Raw genomic sequence first — 22,337 nt, forward strand, 5'->3', positions numbered from 1 at the left:
AGTGGTAGTACACGTCCTTGAGATCGATGGAGTACATCCAATCGCCTTTCCCTAGAAAGGCAAGAATGGCTTGAAGCGTGACCATTCGGAACTTCTCTTTTTTTTACAAATTAGTAGAGTCTGCTGAGGTCCAAGATAGGTTTCCAGTCCCCTGTTTTCTTTGGAACCAAAAAGAATCTTGAGTAAATTCCGAATCTAACTTTGTCTGCTGGGACTGGCTGGATGTATGAAATACCTTCTGGAAATGATGCTTTGTACCCAAGTATCGGACGTTATGCTTAGCCAGGCTTCTGTGTACAAAAATAAGCAACCCCCGACTGCCTCCAGAGCCGGGTCTCCTTTCAGAAGCGCTGGTAGGGCTGACCAGAGAACTGGCCTCTGTCACCCTGCTGTTGCGGACCCTCCCTGCCGCGCGGGCGGTGTCTTCCATTATAATCCCCTCCTCTGCCTCTAGAGGGGGTTTCTCCACGTGTGTCCCGAAAGGCTCCCTGTGCTTTTCGGAACCACATTTTTCCACCCTTAGGACCCTTGGGATAGGGCCGAGCAGGGGTAGAAAAATGGACTCCAACGGCAGAGAGAGTCTTGCCTTCCTGCTCACACCTGGTTAGAGTTTCCTTTACCTTGGGCCCAAACAGGGATGAGCCATCAAATGGGGTGTTGATAAAGGAAGACTTGAAAGGCTCCGCAAGGGAACAGAGACGCATCCAGGCTTGTATACACAGAGCAATGCCTGAACTAGCGGCTCTACTCGAACCATCAGCTGCATAAGATATGAGGCGCATGGACGAGTTCACAATCGAGTTTAGGGTAGTGAGCTGTGTGTTAACTTTGTCGGCAACCCCTGCAGCTACCGTACACTGGAGAGCATCTCCTAGCTCTTTCAGATCATCTCTTTGTAGTCTTGTAAAATGGGTTAAATAGTTCAGTGATCGAAGGGAAAAGATCGCTTAACTAAACATGCGTTTCCCATATCTATCCATGATCCTAGAACCTCTGTTAGGAGGATAGATGAGGACGTCTTGGACGTTTCCTTTTTGGTGGCTGCAGCCACCAACATGACATCAACAGGCACTCCCTTAGTCAAAAAGGCTTTGTCCACTGGGGCAGAGATGAACTTATTTGGCTTCCGAGGGACAGGTTCCATGGCCTCCGGAGACACCCACGCCTTACGAGAGATGAGCTCCATGAGCTCATCGTAAGGCGGAGACACCCAAGAAGTGGAAGGTTGAGACCCGAAAGCCTTCAACAGCACTGACTTGTCTTCAGTAGGGCTTTTGGACTGCCAACTGCCCCTCTGGTTAAGGATCTGTAATATCTCTGCAAAGGAGATATCCTCAGAGGGGGATCGAGGGGACCCTTCTGACGCATTCAAGTCAGTGTCAGATGTCAAAGACTCCTGTGGGGAGTCCAAGTGCCTCTTCTTGCACAGTCTCTTCCTGGGTACTCCTCGGTGGGGGGGGTGTGGAGAGGTCTCAGAAGAGCAGGGGCGCCCTGTGGAGTTACTTGAGGCTCAAGGTCTCTATGCTTGGGTGGACCGGTAGAAGCAGGAGCGGACGGACACAGGCACTTGGGAGGAGGAAGCCAGACCTGATGCTGATGATGTGTTTGGAGACAGGACTCTCCTCATGGCATCATATGCACCTTGGCTCCGACGAGAAGGGGTAGAATGATCCGAAGGGATGGTCCGATCCTCCCGCACCAAGGCCATGGGCTCCGAGCCCGAGGCAGGAGCCGAGCTCATCCGAATAGAAGCCCTGAGAGGAAGAGTCGGCACCGACAAATCGGTAGACTATCCTCCCTGGACCCGACAGGAGAGTGTCGGCTCCTAGAGTCCCCGGTTGGCACAGAGGACATCCGAGTAGATGGAACCGATAACACCGGTGCAAGTCTCGGCTCCACAGGCTCAACAACTATCAGGTCGGCTCCTTCGGCTCCGAAAGTCCAGTACGGCTTGGAGGAGTAGTAGTCAAGTCCGGGTTAATGGTCTTTGGCTCTGACAAAGGCGTCGGAGCCTACAACAATTTAGCAAGGCCTGGTGCCCGCAGAAGCTTCTGCACTAGTCGGTCCATATCCATATCCGAGAGGTTGAAAGAAGACTTCGAGGAGTGCACCGAAGGTGCTGATTGGAGCAGAGGAGAGGAGATGAGGGAATCTTAGAGACCGGCTCCAAACAGAAGGGACACTCTGTTCAGAGGACAGTGGAACCGATGACCCTACACCCGCCAGTTTTTTAGTCTTTTTGGATGCTTCTGAGTCACCTGAGGATTTGGAAGACTGAGGATCTACTAGCACCACGCTGGTCACCCAGCGCTTAGGAGACAGGGTACTGAAGTAAACCCCTATCTACTAATTTCCTCCTTTTCTCCAAAAGTACCCTGGAGAAGGAGTGACATATACTGCACGAGTCTTGGAGGTGTTTGGCCCCCAGACAAACACATTCAACATGCCTGTCAGGGACTGACATTTTCTGTCCACAATCCGGACATTTTTTAAAACCAGATTTTGGATGAGGTTTCTCTTTCTCGTCAGACATCTCTATTATCAGATTAAACAATTTTAAAGAATTGAAACAACACACTTAGAAATGATCTACCAAAGTACACCTAAGAATGAGGCTAAATACAAGGCCAACTCTTAAGCCCAACACTATAGAAAAACAGAAGCCAACACAGGGCACTAATCTAAAACTTAAGTCCAAGTCAAACTATAGAGATTTATATAGATATATATATATATATATATATATATATATATATAGATATATATATATTACTATCCTATCAAGAAAAAAAGCGGCAAACTAGATCTGTGGTAATTCCAGCAGTGCATCATGGGATAAGGGGCTTGGTCTTGAGCTACTGGCAAACCTTGAGCTTTGCTATAGGCCGTGTCGGAGCCAAAGATCTGCTTCGAACCATCAGTGAGAATAAAGGGAGAGATTGAACAACTTCACATATTTAGATTTGCACTTTCTAGCTGTCTAAAGAAATTTTGTTATCAGTGGGAAGGGTGGAAATGCAGAAAGGAGACCTGGGGAAATTATGGACTACATCTCTCTGTGAAGGAATCAGGGCAAAACACAATAAGACCCCTACGGCGAATGGTTCTCTCATTAAAGAGGGCACAGAACCAGCAATGGTGGATGTCATGGTCTGAGCCTAAACAAGTGACGCAGTAAGAATGAAGTCTCCGTGTGGGATCTGCTTTCCACAGGCAAGACAACTGTTACCTTTTTTGGACATTGGTTAGCGCAAGAGAAAAGGGTCCCCAACAGGGTACTTAGCTTTAGACGTTTTCAGCTGAAATTTGAACTCTGGTAATGACCGACCGGCACTCATGCGAACTGCTTGTTACGGGCTCCACGGCAAGAAAGACTGGTGTGATGTCGGCTGCATTGTTTTATAGCACTGACTGCCTGACATCAGACTACAGGCGACTGCAGCAGTCGCAAAAAAACACTGACTCTGGTATTCAAGCCGGCCTAGGGCTACCACAGCAGGGATAACCCACAGGTCATGACTGCAACAGTGAAACACAAAGAAGATCATAGTGGTTACTGCCAGCTACCTTCTTAAATCATTCTTTCTATTGTAAATTAATACCTTGGCTGTTAGTATGCTATTTTACTGTATACATTATTTTTTTTTTCCACTTAATTGTGTACACATTCTGGGCCGAGATTGAAACTGTTCCAATTGGCTCTACCTAGTTAAATCCCAGGGGTGCAAGTTATGACTAGAGAATGTTGGGAATACACTGCCCACTGCAACACTCATGGCTTCCTGGTACAATGGATAAGAACAAGCTTCTCCCTGTTTGATGATATACCAGACTACTGCCATACTATCTGGATGGAAATCATACCCTTGGGGAGGAAGTCCTGAAATGCCTGGAAAGCTAGGAAGACTGACCTCATCTCCAAGACACTGATGTAGAGAATGGCCTCCATCACTGACTAAGAACCTAGAACAGTCTTCCCTTTGAAATGCTCCCCCTGCAACAGAAGGGTAGTGCCTGTGGTTATGGAGGCTTTCGTGGTTGGTAGGGTGAACAGTCAACCTCATGACACTATGGGCAAGACCAATCACCAACTGATGAATTTTCTGCACACTGGCATGTGATGTACTGGTACATGAAGGGAGTGAGATATCAAGAACCAATGAAATGAAAGTATCCACTGCAGGATTCTCATGTAAAATCTTGCTGGAGTTACTACTGTGACTAAATCAGATGAGTACAGAAGCTAAAGAAAGTCTTTGCTGCGGGACTGGGGTGATTGGAGGTTCTCTGAAGCCATTTCATGCAGAGACAGGATTCTGGATTAGGGGATTCTGGCTATCTGAGGAGAGTCTAGGTGGTATCCAATTAACTAGCATCTGTGCTGGTATCAACAAACTTTTAACAAGACTGATGGTATCTCCAAGTGTGGAGCTAAATGGAGCAAGTCTCTCCACTGAATTAATACAGCCCTAGCTGATGCAGTGAGGACACAGTCACATAAAAAGGGGAACACCTGGACCCCTTGCAGCCTGAGATATGCTGCCATAACTGCCATGCTTTTGGTGAACACCTTGGGGGCTGTGGTAAGGCCAAAGAGGAGTGCTCTGAAATGAAAATGGCTGGATACTAACTGGAAAGGGAGAAATCTCCTGAACTGCTTTGCTTTCTTGACAGGATAGTATGCATCCTGCACATCTACTGAGCACATTCTGTTGTCCTTCCTCGTAACAGGAAGAATGGACTGAAACAAGACAAACCTAGAACTTAGTCTGTCTTATGAACTGGCTTAGGTAACCTTGAATAGATTCAGAATACTTGCCAGACTGGTTGGACCTTCTAGATTAATCTTTTCTATCAGATTTGCTACCTCTGCTGCTGCCAATTCCATCTGACTGGGTGGAACATCAAGAATTCTTCTGAGGAGGTAATCAAAGGAAATAACATAGCCCTGGTGTTTATCCTATGTACCAAGGAATCTTGGTTGATGGGCTGCCAAACTTGAGGGTGCAGGGATAATTGCCCCCCCCCCCCTATGCCAACAGAATGTAATAGTCAGGCAACTGTTCAGAAGAGCTGGATGGGTTTCTCCATAAAAATATCTCAAAACCCTTGGTTCTGCAGTCTACGTTTTCTCCTGGGATGACATCTTAAAATTGCCCCATTCTCTGCCAGCAGGACCCTCCTGCCGAAAACTCTGGGATTTTCAAAACCATAGCTTCACTTAACCCTTTGGTTTCAGGAAAACTTTCTTTGTGAGGTAGAAAAACGTATGCCAAATGCAGACAGGATCTTGCCTTTCTGATAGCTTCTGGCAAGCTTTTCTTTTTCCTTAGTTCTGAAGAGGGTTGACCCATCAAAGGGAGCACTAATAAAAAATATGAAGCCTTCTGTGAAATCACATGGACAGATGCAGGTGGGTAAACTGAGGGCAATACTAGTATCTACTGCCCATGCTGTGCCATAAGTTGTCATAAGCAGACACACGGTCACATTATTCATGTATTGAAGGGCAGAAAGACAAGATACCACTGAATTCTGGATGTCCCTAGGCAGGTTACCATAGATGGATTTTTGACAGCTCCTTCAAGTCCCTCTGGAAATGAGTGGTTTGAGCCAAGTAGTTCAGCATTCAGAGTACAAATGTTTCTGAAACATATGTCCATTTCATAAATCTGTCCAATGCCCTAGATCATCTATTAGGGGGATGAAAAGATATGTCCTTCTCAGAGAGCTCCTTTCTTGTGGCTGCTGCAGCAACCATGGCATCTACTGGGAAAACCCTGCTTCAGTGGATCTTATTCTAGGGTCTATTAAGATCATATCTGGTTTGCCTGGGATTGGCTCCACCATGTAGGGTTCCTTCCAGGCCTGGGAGAGACCAGGTATAATTACCTTGTCAGCAAATGGGACCATTCAGGAGATAGAACAGCCAGCCCTGAATGCCTTGAGGAACAGTGTCCTCTGGGGAAAAGGGTTCAGCGGACCAACCCCCTTCTCTGCTCCATTAACTCTAGAAAGTCTCCAAAGAAGACATCTTCTAGAGGGGATCATGAGGAACCCTTCCCTTCATCGAAATTGGCGTCTTATGTGACAGACACTGGAGAGCAGTCTAAGTACATTCTCTTACAGGCCCTTTTCTCTGGACCCTCCTTCTCCACAGGGGCATCTGGTGAGGAGTTGTAATTGGAAGTGGAACCCGCTAAGTGACGGCCCTTGAGGCTGAATGAGGCGGACTGGCCCCTATTGAACAGGATGAGCGTAAGTGGAAATCTGATCCATAGGAGTTCAGGACAATGCAGAGTTAACACAGATTCACCTCCTCTTTGGATCAGAAGAGAACCATCACAAATTCTTTGAAAAGCTGAAGCAGCACCCTCTGACCCAAGGAGGACATGGAGGGAACATCCACAGCTCCTACTTGACTTGGCTCTGTACCCCACAGCAGCAAAGAACTGTCCAGAGCCGAACACCAAGGGACCATAAAGGCTCTGAAAACAGAGTCAACCCTGAGCCTCAACTCAGGCACTTCGGCTCAAACACTCATCCTGATCCAACAAGGCTTGACTCAGGAGTGTGAGGAAAACAGGAGTCGAAGTCGACAGCTCTTCCAGCTCCAATGTGGGTGCACTATGTGAGAAACATGGGTCCTTGGTCATCGGAACCAAAAGTTGGACCGACACAGGAGAGATTAATGGTGGGGCAGTAGGGACCAAGCCTGGAGCCGCCAAAGGGGTAGATGCGAGGACATCCCCCAGATGACTGTGTCTAAAGAAACTTACAAATCATCCCGTCAATATCGGCTTCTGAGACTCCTCTACAATTGGAAGGACATGAAAGAAGAAGCCAGAGACAGTGGTTGAGATGAACGTTGTTTCTCCTGTAAAAGAAAGAAAAGGAAAAAAAAAAAAAAAGGTGAATTGAGTGAGCCTTGGGCTAGCTGGCTCTGGGGGAGAAATGAAAGGATGGAAATGGTGAATGGATCGGACATACTCTAAAGCAGGCGAATCAGAGCACCTTGGGGTTTCTGGAGTTGGGCCAGAATGGTCAGATGGGTCCAGAGACCTTTTTCTGGATTTTTCAACCCTATTTTCCTGTTCTTTTTCCTTAGTCTCTTCTTTTTCCTTTTCCTTGAAACCTTTGGTTTGTCAGACCTTTTTGAAAATGCATATATTTACAAGTTGATTCCCCCCCCCCTGCTTGGGCAGGAAGCTAATAACCCTTAAAAACATGTTTATCACGATGAACCTTTAAAGCCCTGGTTGCAAAAGAAGCACAAATTTCACACACTACCTCTAAATGCAACAACCCCAGACATAACACATGGAGTGAGGGTTTTGGGTGGGATCTTGTACCCACGTTAAGCATTTTTTAAATTCAGCAACCTGTCAGACATGATTTTCCTAAAAGCAAAAAAACAGCACAAACTAACAATAAATGCAGCAATAAAAAACACATCTGAATCTAAGACACTTAGCAAAAACCCAGCAGTCCTAAAAAAAAAAAATCTAAATATAGCTAATAAACACTTTTTTGGTATGTAAGGAGGGAAAGGAAACAAGTTCCTTAAAAAGAATGAACAGGAGATTTGGAACACAGTAAAACAAATGAATCTGAAGATGTAGTTATAATACAAAAGTGCTAGGTCAAGAAACCTTAGAAAAACAATAATCATTCATCTAAGTGCCACATCAGAGCCCTCAAATAATGTGTCTTGACAGACCAAATGGCAAACGATATCTAAAGTAACTGGAGACCAAAGTGAATTGTGGAAAGGGATGGAATCAGAGCCCAGTATCCAAGCTCTTGAAAAAAAAGCAGAGGTCAGATCCAATAACCCAGCAGTAGAAATGGACGAAGAGACCACGTTGGACTGAATGTTAATGAAGTGAATTTTTAGAAAGGTTGTACTGGAATGAGCACATTTTAAAAATATATGTAATAGGGATAAACCTTATAAGCAGTGCATGTTACACCAGGAAGGCAGACAGATAAGACCTCCAGTTTAATCTATTAGTTCCCACCAGTAAGGTAGATGAGATGAAACTAGGAGGAATTACCAGAGAATTTATGATAAGGGAGGTTTCTCAAGCACGTTACTGGTTAGTTGGGTGGGCACTCAGTATTTGGATCTATGGAAAACATTGGGAGGAAAGAAATATTTAAATAAAGAAACGTGTTGACAAATGGCAGAGTACTTTAATAAAACAAAAATAATAAAATAAGGTAAGCGTTTTGGTAGAGATTATTCCACTTCAGCAGACCATATACAAGTTAAACATACAATCAATTTATATACCAAAAAGCCAATCATATTAAAAGTTAAAATCACATGACAAAATAATCACAATCTTGGCTTCCTGCCTTTTAATCTAGGTCTTAAAGAGGCCTCATCATTCAGGTCCCCTTCTTTGTCAGCTTGTAAGTTTAATATCCAGAACAGTTATCTTCTGCGTCATTTCTAATGTCACCTAAATAACCGTTCTCTTTTATAAGTTCTATCACTCTAAATTTAAACATATGATCTACTGAATTTCCTATTACATGTTTAGCTAACAAGTAGAGTTAGGTTGTCTAATGTCCCTGACATGTTCTCTAATCCTCTCCATCAACATTCGATTAGTCTTTCTCACAAAATTTTTTACACATCGAGCACTGAGCTAAATACACTAAGTGCTTAGATCTACAAGTGGCTCTTATATTAAATTTGCAGAGTCTCTGTGTAATAGAATGTAAGGAAACAGTATTAATATCAATCAGGGAAAAAAAGTACAGTTATGTACACTTACCATAAATGTAGATGTTAGAGTGTATTCACTTTTGCAGTCATTACATTTGGGTAATCTGCTGGCAGGTTGCCCTCAGTCGGCCTGAATAACAAAAGTCTTGGGTCCTGCGTCGGTTGCCATCTCCTCTTCCATGATGTCAGGGATATAAAACATGCAGCAGACGCCATTTTATTCAGTTTTTCTTGCCCCAGATGTCAGGTGCCCCACAAATGGGAGCACAAAAAAAAGATATATATATATATCTATCTATAGCTATATATATAAATAAACAGCAATATATGTAAATGCACTTTTAGCAACATAAACTTTACCTTCATCTACAAGCAAATACACCACAAAGGCTTTAGAATATAGCGAAGGAAAGAGAAGTTATAGAAAAGGGGGATGGCGGGTGGGTAACCCGGACTGCAACAGTGAATACACTCGAACATCTACATTTATCGTAAGTGTACACAACTGTACTATGTTCTTCGTGTTTCACCACTGCAGTCATTACATTTGGGTAGAATCCCAAAGCTATGGATGGGAGGATGGAACTAAATAGCATTAGGAGTGGCTATAAGGTCCTGTAGAACTGCAGTGGCAAAGCCTGCCCTGAATTTAGAGAAGAGAGGCAAATGATAATGCTTTGTGAAGGTATGAACAGAGCTCCAAGTAGCAGCTTCTAGAATGTCTTTGGTTGGAACTCCTCTGAGAAAGGCTGCTGAGGCAGAGGCAGCCCTGGTGGAATGTGACCCGATTCCCTTGGGCACAGGTTTACCATGATGCAAGTAGCAGAAACAAATGCAGTGGCTTATCCACTTAGAAATAGTCTGCTTTGATATAGCCTTCCCCTCTGACCCTGAAGCAAATGCCACCAGTAGTTGCTCAGACTTTTAGAGATTTGGTCCTGTTTAAGTAGAATCTTAGTTGTCTGTGTACGTTCAATGAATGCAGAATCTGCTCCCCCTTGTTATGCGGATTTGGGTAAAATGTTGGCAGGTGAATAGTTTGGTTAAGAGCAACACTGGATACCATCTTAGGCATAAAGGAAGGATTGGTCCTGAGGGACACCCTGTCCGGGTAAAATGTAATAAAAAGGCTCCACAGCCATGAGAGACTGTAGTTCTGAAACCCTTCTTGCTGAAGTGATTGCCAAAAGGAAAGCGGTTTTCCAAGAATAAAACTTTATATCCGCAGTAGCTGCTGGTTCAAAAGGAGGCAGGGTGAGTTTTTTCAGCACAAAATTGAGGTCCCATGCAGGAGTTGGTGATCTTCTGGGAGGCCTTAAATTTTTGGTCCCTCTAAGATATTGTTTTAGCAGAGGATGACAAAAGGGAGGCTCCATGTTGTAATGAGCCGAGATGGCAGAGGCATGGATTTTTATTGAAGAAAAAGATAGGCCCTTGTCAAGCATCTCAGTCAAGTATTGTAAAATCTGAGGAATATTTGGTTTTGCTGTGTCCGTTCCTTGTGCTTGGTTCCAAGCACAGAATCTCTTCCATTTATCAGCATAATATTTTCTAGTACTATGCCTTCTGGCTTCCAAAATGACATCCATCACAGATTTACTGAGAGGTGGTGTTTGAATAATTACATGATCAGCCATGCTGCAAGGTTCAGAGTTTGGAGTTGAGTGTGCAGAATTTGATTGTTCTGCTGAGACAGTAGATGAAGTATTTGAGGCAAGTACCAAGGAGGGAGTTGAGACATATTCCTTAGAACTTGGTACCAGTGCTGGCTAAGGCCAGTCCGGAGCAATTAGGATCATTTTTGTTTTTTCCTGCCTGACCTTTAGTAAGACCTTGGAGAGAAGAGGCAGAGGGGGAAAGGCATAGACTGATAGGTTTTTCCAACTGAAGGATAGGGCATCCACTTTCCATGCTTCTCTGTGATAAGTCCTTGTGCAGAATTTGTCCAGTTGATAACTTTGGGGAGAGGCAAATAGATCTATGTCTGGGCTCCCCCATTTCCGTGTTACCATGCTGAAGATTTGTGGATCCAGTTTCCACTCATGTGGGTCCATAAGATTTCTGCTTAGGTCCTCTGCCAGTGTATTTTATTTTCCTGGCAGGAATTGAGCTTGAAGATGTACTTGGTAAGTCAAGGCTGTGTTCCACAATGAACTGGTTAGTCTGCAAAGGGGGTAGGAATGTGTACCCCCCTGCTTATGTACCACATAACCGTGGTGTTGTCTATCAGTAGTTGTCCTGGATGAAGAAAGTCCTGGATGGCTGTCAGGGCATTCTGAACAGCTAGCATCTCTTTCTGGTTGATAAGCAGATGCATTTGTTTTGGGCTCCATATGCCCTGAATGCATCTCCCCGCCAGGTGGACCACCCAAGCATAGTCTGATGCATCTGTAGTTAGGGTTTGGGTGGCAGGGGGTAGAGTGAGTGACAGTCCCTTGTTTTGGTGACATGTCTCTGCCCACCAAAGAAACTCCTGTTGTAGGCAGGGAATGAGAGGAATCATTGTTTCCAGACTGACAACGTTGGCTTCATAAACTTTTTAGGTACCATTGAAGTTTCCTCATATGCAGTCTTGCATATGGAATTAGTAGAACACAGGATGCCATGAACCCCAAAGCCTGCAGAATTTGTCTTGCAGATAACTGGGTTTTTGTTGCCATTTGTTTGAAGTATGTTGTCAGTTGCCTTTGTTTGTCTGGCGTAAGGTAAGCCATCTGGGCAATTGTATTCAAGCTTGCACCTAGGAATGTAATTATTTGAGAGGGCACCAGTTGGGATTGCTTTTCGTTTGTGCACCCTAGGCATGTTAGAAGCCTTTTTTTTTTTTTTTTTTTTTTTTTTTTACAAACGCCAGATGTTGAAGAAGAGTGACCTTGTCCTCTGCTTGAATGAGACAGTCGTCCAGATAAGGATAAATTTGTATGCTCCTTTGTCTGCAAAATGCAATTACTGGTGCCAGGCACTTTGTAAAGACCCTGGGCGCAGTAGATACGCCAAAGGGCAGTGCAGAGAATTGGTAATACATAAAACCTGCTTTGAAGCGGAGGTATCTTCTGCACGATTCCCTTATTCGGATATGCAGATATGCCTCAAGTCTAGAGTCACTAACCAAGCGTTCCTGCCCAGTATAGGCAGTAGCTGTTGTAAAGTCAGCATTTTGAATTTTGGAATGTCCAGGAATGTGTTTTAAATCGATAAGTCCAGTATTGGACGCCAGGCATCGTCTTTTCTGGGTACCAAGAACAGTTGAATAAAAACCTTGTCCTTTTTCTTGTTCTGGTTGAATACCCCCCATATCCATGAGGGACGTAACTTGTTTCTGAGCCTCTGCCCAGTGATTTTGTGGCAGATCTGGCCAACCATTTGGAATTGGCAAAGTATGGTAATGAAATCTGTACCCCTGGGATACTATGCTTAATACCCACTTGTCCTGGGTAATTGCCAATTTTGAGCATGAAGTGCTAATTTACCCCCCAAGGGGGCTGCCAAAAGGTAAGTGCTTGCTGATGGTAGAGAGAAGTCATTGAGACTGCTTATTGTAGGGTTGTGCTTTGTTTCCTCCAGATTTGGAGGTGGAGGCACCACATTGCTTTGACCTGTAAGAACTCTGTGATTGGTATCTAGAGCCTTTTGAGTGCCTGGATTTGCCTTGAGAGGCTCTGTTGGACACAGGAAAGGACAATTTTTTAGTAGGCCAGTGCCTACTGAATCTGGGTGGCTGCACATGTAAGAAATCTTTTACAGTTTGCATAGATTTAGCTTTGTCTTCCATTTTCTTTAAAACCTCTTCTGCCTTATTCCCAAACAGAGTATCATGCTGTAAAGGGGCATCCAACAATTTAGCTTTAACATGATCAAGCAGATTTTGCTCCTTGAGACAGGCATGCCTTCTAATCACAGATCCAGTAACTGCGGCCCTACAAGAGGCCTCCAAGGAATCAAAACCACATTGCAAAGTATGATTTCCAACCTGCTGCATGCAATAATTCCTGTAATTCTTTATTTTCCACAAAATCAGAAATCATCATTTTCTGTTTCAATAAGCCCATAACATGCTGTTGATATTTAAGCATATGAAACTGGCAGTTTAAGGCCCTAATTGCCAAGGTTGCAGACGTATAAACCTTCTTTCCCTATCTATCCAGCACCCTGGAGTCTCTATCAGAGGGGGTAGGCTTTTTGGCTGTAGAAGCCTTTACACATTTGGGACCCTGTGAGATAGTTTCAGGATCGGCAGCAGGATTTTTGAATAGAAATTTGTGGGAGTCAGGAACCCTGTAATATCTGTATGGCTTACTAGGAGCCATGCTTGATTCCGAAAACACATCAACAATGTCTAATACAGGAGGTATAGCCAAAGGCCTATGCTGAGGAAGGAGGAAATCTCTAAGCCTCTTTTTTGATTCAGAGAAATCCTGACTCTCCCAATGAAAATGTTCCCTTAAAAGTATGCAAGGTTTCTCCAAAAGAATAATCCTCAGGAGGAGATGCAGATGGGATGGATTCTTCTGCATCTGAGTCCTCATAGGGTGGTATGGAAAATTCCTGATCAGAAGTGGAATCAGAAGAAATGGAAACAGGATGTCCTAATGGTTAAGGTGTTTGCCTTACAAACACAAGGTACAGGGTTTGAATCTCACAAGGGATAATTGGCTAGGCTTAAAATAGCTCGCAAGGGCAGTTAGGTAGGCTATCTATGAATCTATGAAACCTGATCTGAAGATTCATAATCAGTGTCTTGCCTAAGCCCCTTAGCTGGGGGACTGGGAACCCCTGATCAAGGTAATTAAGTCCTCAGCCGTTTTGATCATCTGTTTTTTAGGTATAGGGGCCTGAGCACATGGCTCATGCGTCGGTTTTTTAGACTTAGATGTTTTTGAAGTTGGCATCTGTTTTATATAAAAATGTTGAGGCCTGAAAACACCCTCAGAAGCTGGTGCCTGCTCAGCGGCTCCGGACCCATCCAAGGGAGAGACATCCGCGGGTTCAATACTCTGAGAATTTCGCGGCATACCGGACTCCACATGGGTCTCGGTAGAGGCCTGTGACTCAAAAGTAGCAGGTATCAGGGGCTGCGAGAGCGCCTCACTGAGTACCGGCAAACCAGCGACTGGCTTAGGAGAAGCTTCGTCGGTTTTTGGACTTCAAAGGTCTGTCTTTTTCCTTGTGTTTTTCGTGAACTCCGGTAGTCGGATTGCTAACAGACGACATTTCAGAGCAATTAAATCTGGATCCAAAATATTTTGAAGCAAAAATATACAGACGTTTAACAGTGCGTTGGTTAAATCTAGTACAAAACCGACAGCAAGGCACGTTACGATCTGGGCCTAGGCACGGAATACAGTACAAATGAAAATCCTTATGAGGTATTTGCTTCCCACAAGTAATGCAATTATTAACTTTTACTGACATCGGTAAGGAGCAAGAAAAAGTTTCCCCAACGGGGTACTTGGCTTTAGTTGAAGACTTCAGGTCTGAAACTCGAATGCGAAAATTTCAGGAGTCGGCTGACCGGCACTTGTGAACTGCTTCTGCTTCGGGCACTGCGCGACAAGAAAGACTGAATAAAATGGCGTCTGCTGCATGTTTTATACCTCTGACGACATGGAAGAGGAGACAGCAACCGACGCAGGACCCAATACTTTGTTATTCAGGCCGACTGAGGGCAACCTGCCAGCAGATTACCCAAATGTAATGACTGCAACAGTGAAACATGAACATTTACAACTGACACAAGGCATAGTACATGTTAAAGATACTCTGTCTATTTCACAGTTTCCTATTATTATAACAAAATTCTTTTCAAAGAACATTTATTCTTAAAACAAAAGGATGGTGTCTGTCCTATTACAGTATTAACCTCCATCTGACTGCAGGATATGCCAATTCTTATTAATATCACAAAATAGCTCTAATATTACTCAAATAGGTCAAGCAGAGCTTAGGTGCTTCTATACTGAAACCACCCCTATTGTGTTGTGCAGAGTTATCAGTGTGTCCTGAAAAGTATGGAGTTGCTCTGCTGTAACTAAATTCATTTATATTACAAAGTTAAATGGTCTCTTTCTTTAGCACTATATAACCCCTTTCCATCCATTTCTTTCACTTCGTATTGATATCAATAAAAGTAAAAATGCAGTGGGTGTAAACTATTTATATGCAGAATATGATTAGTATGACATTTCTTCCTAAATCTAGTAGTCTTAATCTTATTTAGATTATCCTTACTAAGATGTATATCTAAAAAAAAGTATCTCACTATCAGAAACATTCAATGAGAACTTTAGGAATGTTGTAGCAATATGCAAATATTCTACACACACCATCAGTTAATACACAACTGCTTTCCCACTGCGCCAAAACAGCACTGGCATAGCTGTTAGCGCAGGGGGGGGTACCCATCACTACACTTTTTTTTTACGATGTTTATTAGAGAACATAAAGACATTCTTTAAAATAGTTTCAACAAATAAACAATAGATTTAGCTTATATATACTATACTTATTTTTTATCAAAACCCTTTCATGAAATCTAACCCTAAATTACTGGGAATGATGGTAAATAAAGAATTAATATCTAGTGTAACAAATAGCTTGTAAATCCATCTGTGAATACACATCATAAAATTCCTTTAAAAACTGTTTAGTATCATTTAAAACTATTATATATTTCTCAGACTGTTCACAAATGTTTTTCTACAAATATTGATAACATTTCAGTTGCCCATCCATGCCCAGAGACTACAGATCTGAGCGGTGGATTAATTAAATCTTTATGTAGTTTGGGAAGGGCCTGAAACACTGGAATCAATGGTGTTTCCACTAAACAAAACTTACAAACTTCCATAGTAATGATCTTATTAAACTTCCATAGCAATGATCTTATTAAACAGTCAACATTCTATATACATTCTGAATCAACTTTTGGATGCCAAAAAGTGCAACAGGCTCATAGTATTATTAAATTATATGAGTACCTAAGACCATTTTATTATATCTATCTGTATCCATAATTATTACGGACTCGCCTTTATCAGCAGGCCTAATACAAATATTAGCGTCAGAACGTAATTTTTCTAAAGCTGAAAACTCTGCTTTACTTATGTTATAAAAACGTCCGTTTCATTTCTCACTCACATTAAGCACAGTATTAAGTTCACTTTCACATACATTACAAAAAACTTCTAATGTTGAATTCAAATTAGGATTAAATAAACTTGTTTTTTTAAACATACTCACCATTTCATTCCCTAAATACATAAGTCTTACATTATATGCAAACAGTCTAATATCCACAGACACTTCTCCCAAGCTAGAAGGTCTAGCACCGGTATAAGACAGTCCTTTCTGTAAAACAGATACTTTCTCTGGTGCCAAAATTTTTCTAGAAATGTTATAAATCAATCCTTTATTGTTTTTGCCCACAGTTTCTTCTCACATCGAGCACTGAGCTAAATACATTAAGTGCTTAGATCTGCAAGTGGCTCTATTAAATTTGTAGAGCCTCTGTGTAATAGGATATAAGAAAACATTACTATCAATCAGGGAACAAAAACTACAACTGCCACAAGGCATGCTAAAGATGTTCCATCTAGTTCATAATCTTTTCTATTATTCTTTTCAAAGATAGTTTATTCTTAAAACAAAAGGATTGTGTCTGTTCTATTACACTATTAACCTCTTTATCTGACTGTAGGATATGCCAATTCTTATTAATATTACAAATAGCTCTAATATTACTCAAAGTCAAGCAGAGCTTAGGTGCTTCTATATTGAAATATACTACGAAAGCGCTTATTTTATTATTTTTGTTTTATTAAAGTACTCTGCTGTTTGTCAACACGTTTATTTATACTGTTTTTATGTGCTGCTGGTGACCATTGGATTATTAGTTTTTCGATTAAACTGACACAAAAATTAAGAGCAAGGGGGCTTCCTGTAGTCAGATTACCATAAAAGGCAGAACTAGAGACACTGTTTTTTTAAAACCATTATGAAAAAATAAAAGGTGCAGAAGCAGAAACGACAAACATAAAAAGGGAATACTGCCTCCAGGTGCCAATAACTAGTCCCAGACTCCACAGTGGTGTAGAAAAATACTTCAACATGGAACTTCTCCAACCAAGAAACACAGTTGTGATGACAACCACTTTAATGATAGAATATCTCCACACAGCACAAAAGGTCAAGCGCTTTCATCAAGATTGACTTCATCAGAACAATGACATGTTACACTAAAACCATTTTTATACATTTTCCTTAATGAATCCATCAAAATCAGAACAATTGAAATTTAAAGCAACAGTCTTTTAAAATTCTGTTATGAAAATATTTCAAGGTACATATCAATAAATATAAAATGGGAAGTGTGTGTTTAAATACATAAAAAAGTACATAATGTAACAATTGTAAAAAAAATTTTTTTAATATATTTTATATAATTACATTACAAGCGTTTAAAAAGGGGGATTATTATAATCTATTAGCTCTGAACTTTAATTCAGGTTTAATACTAATAGATTCATTTATACCAGGAAACTCAGCCCCATTTAACCTGAGTTGCCGTCTAGTTTCAGCCCTATGCAATTCCTGCCCATGTTATTACATTGGCAAGACAGAGAGGAAGTTGAACCGTAGAATTTATGAGCACTGTTATAGTATAGGAAGACAGGATGAAAAAAATGCTCTGTCCAAACACATCAAAACCAACCCCTCCCATGGTTTCAAGTTTGGTATTTTGGAAGTGGTTGCTCCTGATTTTAGAGGGGGGGACTGGACCAACAAGTTACTCAGGGCTGAAACTAGATGGCAACTCAGGTTAAATGGGGCTGAGTTTCCTGGTATAAATTAATCTATTAGTATTAAACCTGAATTAAAGTTCAGAGCTAATAGATTATAATAATCCCCCTTTTTAAACACTTGTAATTATATAAAATATATATAAAAAATATATAAAAAAAATTTTTTTACAATTGTTACATTATATACTTTTTTATGTACTTTTTTATGTATTTAAACACACACTTCCCATTTTATATTTATTGATATGTACCTTGAAATATTTTCATAATAGAATTTTAAAAGACTGTTGCTTTAAATTTCAATTGTTCTGATATTGATGGATTCATTAAGGAAAATGTATAAAAATGGTTTTAGTGTAACATGTCATTGTTCTGATGAAGTCAATCTTGACGAAAGCGCTTGACCTTTTGTGCTGTGTGGAGATATTCTATCATTAAAGTGGTTGTCATCACAACTGTGTTTCTTGGTTGGAGAAGTTCCATTTTTTGAAGTTCTTTTGAAGTATTTTTCTACACCACTGTGGAGTTGGGGACTAGTTATTGGCGCCTGGAGGCAGTATTTCCTTTTTTTAAAACCATAACAAAAGGGATGGAGGGCTGGAAAAAATACAACAGAAATTTACTGGAGTAGAGATATTCAGTAGCTAGACTCTTTTGTTTAAAGATGTAACCAGGAAGTGCTCTCAATGCAGACAATCCACGCTGGCGAACAACAGATCCAACACCTAGTGATATACAGAATTAAGAAATTTGGAGCAATCCAATTAATAAGTACCTCCATAACAAACTAGTTCAAACTTGACACCTGGGCCTGTACAGCACAAGCCACACTTCCACTGTAGCTATGTACTTACTGCTGGAGCCTACCTAGCTAGTTTCAACAAAGATAACTTGGCTAAAGGAACAAAATTTACCTGCAGATAAAACAAAAGAACTGCTACAAAAGAGATTTACCTGGTGTACAGATGCTCAGCACCTAGATTCTTCTGTTTAAAGGCATAACCAGGAAGTGCTCCCAATGTAGACAGGACACAACAACAGACCCAAAATGCCAGTTTAGTATATTTGCTTGGAAGTACCCACACAACATTTTATACTTCAGGAAAGTGCTTTCAAGAGTAAATGCTTACTCTTTGGAAGTGTGATCAAGGTGTGCCACTTAAATGAGGACATTTTTTAATGCTGCTTATGTCTGGCTTCATGAACTGGCACATCTAATAACCGAATTACTGCAAATGGATACCCAACATATAAAGCAATTGGTTATAAGACGGGATAAAGATATTCATTGTAATAAAGAAAATCATTTTAGTAATGCTACTTGCCAAGAAAACCCAAAATATGGAAATCTACAACAGGTCCGTCAGCCAAAGATGTTCTAAGCACTTTTGCATGAAAAAGTTAAACTTAAGTTACAAGGAAACCTTCATGGCAGAAATACTTAACTAAATGGTTGCCTTGTAAACTTTATAAGAAGACTTAGAAACTGATCAAATCTGTAAGGCTAATGTTAGGTTTCACTAGAAACCTGGTTAATGAATATGCCTTTCTATTGTTTATACTGGAAGAACAAGGGAAACTACAACTAGAATAGACTACTAAGAAATGGAAAAGAACCGACAAGAAAGTAATCATTCAATAATTATAAAGATATGCATCATGAAGATTATAAGTTCAAATTATTTTATAGTTTGACTGCAAAAACAAGTTAATTTCTGTGGTGCTGAGTGCTGAACAAATGAAATTTACAACAAAAAAAGAGGGGTGCCCACATATAACAACTATTTTTCAATACTATTTGCTGTGCAACAACTGTTTTGGAAGAAAGGCTAATGCTACTGTGTGACCAACTAGTCTTGACGGAAGGTTGTACTTTTGGACCACTCAAGCCTGAGGGAAGGCTTTAATCACCTTTGTGTAGTCATCTGTCTAAGGGAAGGTAACGAAAAATGGATATGGGATCACTTGGTCTAAGGGAAGGTTGTCTAACACTGCAATGTGATTACGTGGTTTAAGGGAAGGCTGCCAACACTAACTTGGTTCTGCAGGAAGTCACTACTGATAAGGTGTTCTTTTCTCTTACAAACTTATGAAGTAGATAGAACAGGATGCGGGTTCACCTGAATTTTCTCTGAAGGAAACGAACTCTGAAATTCAAATGTATGTCACTACTCATTCAATGACTTCAGTCTTCCACGTATTGTCTGAAAACCATGGACTTTATGAGGAAGAGACCAAGCAAATGAAGCAAAAAGTGTGCTTTTCTGTGAAAATCTGGACAGTGAGGAGGCACGGAAGGCGAGTGTAAACATATGGGACTGTGTTACACTGCCTAACAGCTCTTGAGGTGGATTTCTTGGCATCCATGTCTTGATATAACTGGGTTATGATCAGCAACCCGATCATAACACTATGTAATTAAATGCGACCCTCCTAGTCTTTCCTTACAAACTGATGATACAATTTAAAAAACCTACATCTATTGATAAAATACTAAAAAACATACCTAAAACAAAGAGGAAAATAGTTACCAGTTTGAGACGTAGGGGTGAGGGGAGTAGGTGGTGCTGCAGGTTCATGAGCTCGTTGTCTTCCTGATGCAGTAGATGGCAGAGCTCGAGCAGCAGGATTACGTGCATGCCTCAGCCTCTCTTCTCGTTCTCGTCGTTCACGCTCAGCATCCTCTGTAGGCCTGGTGGGACCCTACCAGAACAATTGTTACAACAGTGAACTTGCCATGAAATTAAGACACTTATGCAACTAAATCTTTGCATCTACTTTTGTGTTTAATCTATAGGCTGTACTTTCTCATTGTAGTTGGAATACAGTACAGTTGTGTACACTTACCATAAATGTAGATGTTAGAGTGTTATTCACTGTTGCAGTCATAACATTTGGGGTAATCTGCTGGCAGGTTGCCCTCAGTCGGCCTGATTAACAAAGTCTTGGGTCCTGTGCTGGTTGCTGTCCTTTCTTCCATGACGTCAGGTCGTCAGGGGTATAAAACATGCAGCCGATGCCATTACATCAGTTTTTCTTGCCCCAGATGTCAGGTGCCCCCCCCCAAATGGGGAGCTAAATATATATATATATATATATATATATATATATATGTAGAATGAAAAACACAAAACATATACCTCCAAACAAAAGCAAATATACCAAAAAGGCTTTTAAAGATAGTAACAGAAATGAGATGTGTAGTTAGAGAAAAAAAACAGGGGGCTGGAGGGGAGGGTAACCCAGACTGCAACAGTGAATACACTAACATCTACATTTATGGTAAGTGTACACAACTGTACTATGTTCTTCGTGTTTCACTGTTGCAGTCATTACATTTGGGTAGAATCCCAAAGCTATGGTTGGGAGGATGGATTTATACAACATTAAGAGCAGCTATAAAGCCCTGCAGGACAGCAGTGGCAAAGCCTGCTCTGGATTTAGAGAAGAGAGATAAATGGTAATGTTTGGTGAACATATGAACTGAGCTCCAAGTAGCAGCTTCTAGAATGTCTCTGGTAGGAACCCCTTTGGGAAAGGCTGCAGAAGTAGATGCAGCCCTGGTAGAATGAGATCTGATCCCCTTGGGGACAGGTTTACCATGGTGCATGTAGCAGAAACTAATACAATGGCTTATCCATTTTGAAATAGTGTGCTTTGAAATAGCCTTTCCCACTGTCCCTGCCACCAGTAATTTCTCCGATTTTCTTAGAGATTTTGTCTTGTTTAAGTAGAATATTAGTTGTCTGTGTACATCCAATGAATGCAGAATCCGCTCACCCTTGTTCTGGGGATTTGGGAAGAAAGTTAGCAGATGAATGGTCTGATTAAGGGCCACACTAGATACCACTTTAGGCATAAAGGATGGATTGGTCCTGAGAGCCACCCTGCCAGGGTAAAAAATAATAAAAGACTCCACTGCCATAAGAGCCTGTAGTTCTGAAATCCTTCCAGCTGAAGTGACTGCTAAAAGAAAAGCTGTTTTCCAAGAGCGAAATTTTAGGTCAGCAGTAGCAGCTGGCTCAAAAGGAGGTAGAGAGAGTTTTTCCAAAACAAACTTGAGGTCCCATGCAGGAGTTGGTGCTCTCCTGGGAGGTCTTAAATTTTTGGCCCCTCTGACATACTGCTTTAGCAGAGGATGAGAAAAGAGGGGAGGGCTCGGTGTTGTAATGAGCTGAAATGGCAAGACGCATGGATTTTTATGGAAGAAAAAGATAGGCCCTTGTGAAGCATCTAAGTTAAATACTGCAGAATCTGAGGAATATTGTGCATTGCTGTGCGTATTTCCTTGTGCTTGGTTCCTGGCACAATCTTTTCCATTTGTCAGCATAAGATTTTCTAGTACTAGGCCTTCTAGCCTCCAAAATGACATCCATCACAGGTTTGCTGAGAGATGTAACTGGTGAAATTAGTTGATTAGCCATGCTGCAAGATTCAGAGTTTGGAGTCGAGTGTGCAGAATTTGATAGTTCTGCTGAGACAGCAGGTAAGGAGTCTGAGGCAGGTACCACGGAGAAAGGTGCGACATATTGCAAAGGAGCGGGTACCAGTGTTGGCGAGACCAGTCTGGAGCAATCAATCATTTTTGGTTTTTCCTGTCTGACTTTTAGTAAGACCTTGGAAAGCAGAGGCTGAGGGGGGGAAAGGCATAGACTGAGAAGTTTTTCCAGCTGAAGGATAAAGCATCCACTTTCTAAGCTTTTTTGTGACGAATTCTTGTGCAGAATTTGTCTAACTGATAGTTTTGGGGTGAGGCAAAAAGATGTCTGGGCTCCCCCATTTGCGTGTCAGCATGCTGA

The 22,337-nt window shown here is 41.6% G+C and overlaps 1 protein-coding gene across 1 annotated transcript in view; it reads right to left on the bottom strand.

The window, feature by feature from the left end:
• CSNK1D (casein kinase 1 delta) overlaps positions 1-22,337 on the bottom strand; it is a 946,953-nt gene that overhangs the window by 179,651 nt on the left and 744,965 nt on the right. The window contains exon 7 of the mRNA XM_044068234.1: positions 20,070-20,241. Coding sequence (XP_043924169.1) covers positions 20,070-20,241 — 172 coding nt within the window. The remainder of the gene's footprint in view (positions 1-20,069; positions 20,242-22,337) is intronic.

The sequence above is a fragment of the Protopterus annectens genome, chromosome 4.part0 (genome assembly GCF_019279795.1).
Source record: "Protopterus annectens isolate FY-2018-M chromosome 4.part0, PAN1.0, whole genome shotgun sequence".
Classification (NCBI taxonomy): Eukaryota; Metazoa; Chordata; order Ceratodontiformes; family Protopteridae; genus Protopterus; species Protopterus annectens.